The sequence below is a fragment of the Rhinoderma darwinii genome, chromosome 13, assembly GCF_050947455.1.
Source record: "Rhinoderma darwinii isolate aRhiDar2 chromosome 13, aRhiDar2.hap1, whole genome shotgun sequence".
Taxonomy (NCBI): domain Eukaryota; kingdom Metazoa; phylum Chordata; class Amphibia; order Anura; family Rhinodermatidae; genus Rhinoderma; species Rhinoderma darwinii.
Genome location: NC_134699.1, coordinates 22834582 through 22839060, shown reverse-complemented (window position 1 = coordinate 22839060; position 4479 = coordinate 22834582). Strand labels below are relative to the sequence as shown.

Below are 4479 nucleotides of genomic sequence, written 5' to 3'. Positions count from 1 at the left end.
TTGGTCCCTTCAATATTCCCATATTTCTTGGCACAAATTGCACAGTCACACGTGGAGAAAAGTTGGGTGGCTCAGTTATGGAAAAACGCATTGAGTTCCTCATACACGGGGGCCCTATCATGGTGGACGTGCATATCATAAGGCAACAGGTTCTCAGAGTGGACTCCACTTCGCATCCCAGAAGATCCAAAGAGCAGGCTGGGCCCGGATGGCCTGGAGGATGGAAGGGCAGAATAGTGCATAGAGTAGTGGTAATTTTTATCATTGTCGGTGGATGTGTCCTGTTTCAGGGAGAAGTTGCCATTAATGCACAGTGGTGGGCTTAAGGGGGCCTCATACTCAGAGCTATTGTATTCCGGAGACGTGTTACCATACAGTGACTCATAAGTGGCACAGTAGCCATGGCTTCTCAGAGCATGAGTATTGGGCATGGTACTAGACTGGCACTGGGTGCCTGAAAGCCTGGAGCACTGGTAGGTATAGGGGTGCATGGCAAAGGAAGAATTTGGGCCGTGGTACCTCCCAGCTTCTTGACCTTGCTCAGTCAGGAAATTCCTGGAGTTGAGCTGCAAGCAGCCGGCCACCAGGTTGGTTGTGGGTTGGGAGAGGCCCTTGCACAGGGTTTGCACATAAGCCACTAAATCGGGCCTCTTCCCAGACCTAAGAATCTCGGAGAGGGCCCATATGTAGTTCTTAGCTAGCCTGAGAGTCTCGATCTTGGACAACTTCTGGGTCTTGGAGTAGCAAGGCACCACCTTTCTGAGGTTGTCCAGGGCTGAATTGAGGTCATGCATGCGGTTTCTCTCTCTGGCATTGGCTTTCTGTCTTCTCACCTTGGACCTCTCCACCCTGGCCTTAGTCATTTTCCTCTTTTTGGGGCCACGTTTCTTGGGCCTTTCTCCCTCAGCTTCCTCTGTACCCTCCTCCTCCTCTTCTTCTTCCTCATCATCTTCCCCACCAATATCCCCATCGTCCTTGCTCTCGCTCAGAGAACCCTCGGTGTGAACATCCTGTAGACTCTTCTCGCTCCTCTCGTCCTTGTCGCTCACGTCGTCGTCGTCGTCGTCATCGTCGTCATCATCATCCGCCCAGGAGGAGAATTTCTGGACATCGGGAATAAGACTGGTGTCGCTGAACAGCCTGGTCAACATGATGGCTGTGGACAGAAGACAAGAGACGTCAACACCAGAGACCTCTGAGGAGTACAAGAGTCAAGAGTGACGTCATTAATGGCCACCTACTCAGCAGTATAACAACCAATGTAACATAATAGACTGATACAATGTTACACATTCATGTATTGTGACATAAAAACCTAAACTTATTGTAGCACTGAAGCAACACAGGCGACAATGGAACAATGTGTGAGCAACATGCACTACAAGAACGCGATCGATCTATCTATCTATCTATCTATCTATCTATCTATCTATCTATCTATCTATCTATCTATCTATCTATCTATCTATCTCTCATATCTATCCATCCATCTTGTTTGTATTCAGTTACAAAGCCGAATATAGAGATACAATACATTATATGTATATATATATATATATATATATATATATATATATATATATATATATATATATATATATATATATTTGCGTAAATTATATGTGTGTGTGTGTGTGTGTGTGTGTGTAAATATAAAATTGTTATACATATATATAATTCTGTTCTGATGCTAAATATAGTCATAATTTTAGGAATATTAATTAGTGTTCCGAGAAAATACCAGGGAGGGACAGATATATAATATTTAGGATGTTATAATGATATTATGACCATATGAGCATTGTATTAATATATTCCTATTCACAGCAGTAAAACACATATTAGAACAAGCTATACAGGTGTAGACAGAGGTTAGCTGTCCATCTATGCTTAATCCTACAACCTTATATACAATGACCTGAATCCATGAACCTTAATGTTAAAATCGACTCTCAAAGCTGTACCGTAAATGACATAACATCCATTATATTCAAGACAACTGTCATATTATTGAAGCTATATATGTTTATGTCTTTACTAACCCCCCCCCCCCCCCACACACACACACACTCCCAACAAAACCGGGCGATCGTTCCTGGGCATGATTAGAATTAATTGGCTTTCAATTTAGCCATCACCGCTCTAAATTAAAGCCTGTCAAATAATGTTGATAGATCCAATTATTATTTCATTATAAGATCCCAATTTCCCTGCCCTCTCCGTTTACATGGAGTATATTTACTCTATTAGATAGGTGGGTCTCCAATCACAATATAGATGAAGTAGCCAGGATAAAGTTCGCTACCACCCAATAGAAGGCGGTGGATAATGTCCTATGTGGACTCATTCGTCAACAAGATTACCTAAAATTCCAAAGTGTATATACATTATTTTTTCTTTTAAATATTTTTTTTTATAAATATAAAAACAAAAAATAGGTAAAAAGTGTAATACATAAATATAGTACAATGTATATAATAATAAAATGTAAACATGTATAAATATAGATACAATAAAATGGAATTTGGAGCTGTTCATGCATTTATAGTAAAAACAAATAAATCTACATATATATATATGTAGATATATATAATATATATATATATATATATATATGTAGATATATTATATATATATATATATATATATATATATATATATATATATATATATATGTAGATATATATATATAAAATGAAAAATTAACAATGTACAAAACATCAAGAAAATCACTAATCATTATCCCGTATATCTAGACCAGCGACAATAGTGACATATAAAGAAATGATAAATATTCCAGATATTTCTGTTGCTTGCATATAGACCTACATACATAGGGAAGGCACGAAGGACGGACAGACAGACAGAAGGTGAAGGCATCTAGCAGTCAGTATTGGGGTGACACCCGGCATTGTGTTCTCCTTGCCAATTTCCCTCTCTCAATCCCTGAGAAAAATCCACCAGTTTTCCGACTACGCAAGAGACAGATCCCTCAGCCATAGCCCCCTGAGCCCCTATAGAGCCAGGAGATGCCATAATGGCTTTAAGGGTTAATCCTAGATGGATGATGATCAGTAAGGTGGTCTCCATCCGTCCCGATGTCTGCTCCACAATAAGGTAGATAGCAAATAAAATAATACGGGTGGGGGATTGTCTCATTCCTCTCTCTCAAGTTGGAGAAGCCTCCTCTGAACCCAACTTACCTCCAGAGCTAGGCGCTGAAGAAATTTATGACATGGTTCAGATCATCTTCTGGGAGTAGAACAGTCTCCTTGAGGTTCTCAAGCTCCTTCAGAGTGCAATCCAAAAGGAGGAGAGGGTGGCATGTCTACCGAGTCATGGTACCAGCTCTGATGCCAGGCCATATGGTTGGCACGTCATCCGCGGGAGCGATCACACGGGAGCCTCTGATTGACGTGCGGTTGGATTGAGGGAGATTTGGGTCCCGGGGGGGGAGGACTTACCATCTGTCACTCTCCTAAAAAAAAAAGAAAGGAAGACAGAAAGAAGAAGGGAAGAGAGAGGAATAGATTCACCAAATCTCTCGATCAATGTGAGCACTGCAAAATGGGGCAGAGGTATTCACACCAAGGAAGAAGGTGGGGGGGATATGCCCACCTAACAGAGAGGGTGTGAGCCCAAATTATTAGACAAGGAATAGCTGGGACGTTATAAATAGCCAATATGAGAGGGGGGGGGCGTTGTGTCTAAATTAGGGTGGGACAGGGGTTCATATTAAAGGGTTTTAACTTTATAAGACTAAAATAGGAGTTAGGAGGGAGAGCCATCGATACCTGCCACACAAATGATATTTCACCAATGATTTATATTAATCCACCGATAGATAGATAGATAGATAGATAGATAGATAGATAGATAGATAGATAGATAGATAGATAGATAGATAGATATGAGCTAAGTAGATAGATATACAATAGAATTTTTTTTATAGATATGAGCTAGATAGATGTGCGATAGATAGATAGATAGATAGATAGATAGATAGATAGATAGATAGATAGATGATAGATAGATAGACATGAGCTAAGTAGATACCTGTGCAATATATAAATATTAGATAGATATGCAGTAGATAAATACTATATTTATTGGTAGATTGACAGATATGACAGATAGATAGATAATGCAATAGATAAATATTACATACATAAACAGATAAATATTAAATGGATATATAATTATAGACAATGATTGATATCAGACTGATGTATAGGTATGATATATATATATATATATATATATATATATATATATATATATATTTAATATGAGATGAATGAGTGATAGATAGAAAGAAAGAAAGAAAGAAACAAAGACAAAGGTGGATATATGATAGAAACTAGATAGATAAAAATTAGATAGAAATTAGATGGATAGATAGATAATGTCTGTTATGTGTATGTCTTGCTGTACAATGAATGAATGAAACCTTATAAAGTGACTGATGTCCCTCTTACA

General features: G+C 38.7%; 1 protein-coding gene across 3 annotated transcripts in view; it reads right to left on the bottom strand.

Annotated features, from left to right (window-relative positions):
• Positions 1–3565, bottom strand: part of NEUROD2 (neuronal differentiation 2) — a 5545-nt gene extending 1980 nt beyond the window's left edge. The window contains exons 1-2 of one of the 3 annotated variants that reach the window (XM_075845517.1): positions 3204–3565; positions 1–1195 (exon numbers count right to left, since the gene is read on the bottom strand). The exon at positions 1–1195 is cut by the window's left edge and continues 1980 nt beyond it. In XM_075845517.1, the coding sequence (XP_075701632.1) occupies positions 72–1151 (1080 nt within the window). In that variant the 5' untranslated portion in view covers positions 1152–1195; positions 3204–3565 and the 3' untranslated portion in view covers positions 1–71. Of the gene's footprint in view, positions 1196–2833; positions 3173–3203 lie in introns of those variants that run through there. The other 2 variants (XM_075845516.1, XM_075845515.1) reach the window with 2 other exon arrangements.
• Positions 3566–4479: the final 914 nt, after the last annotated feature.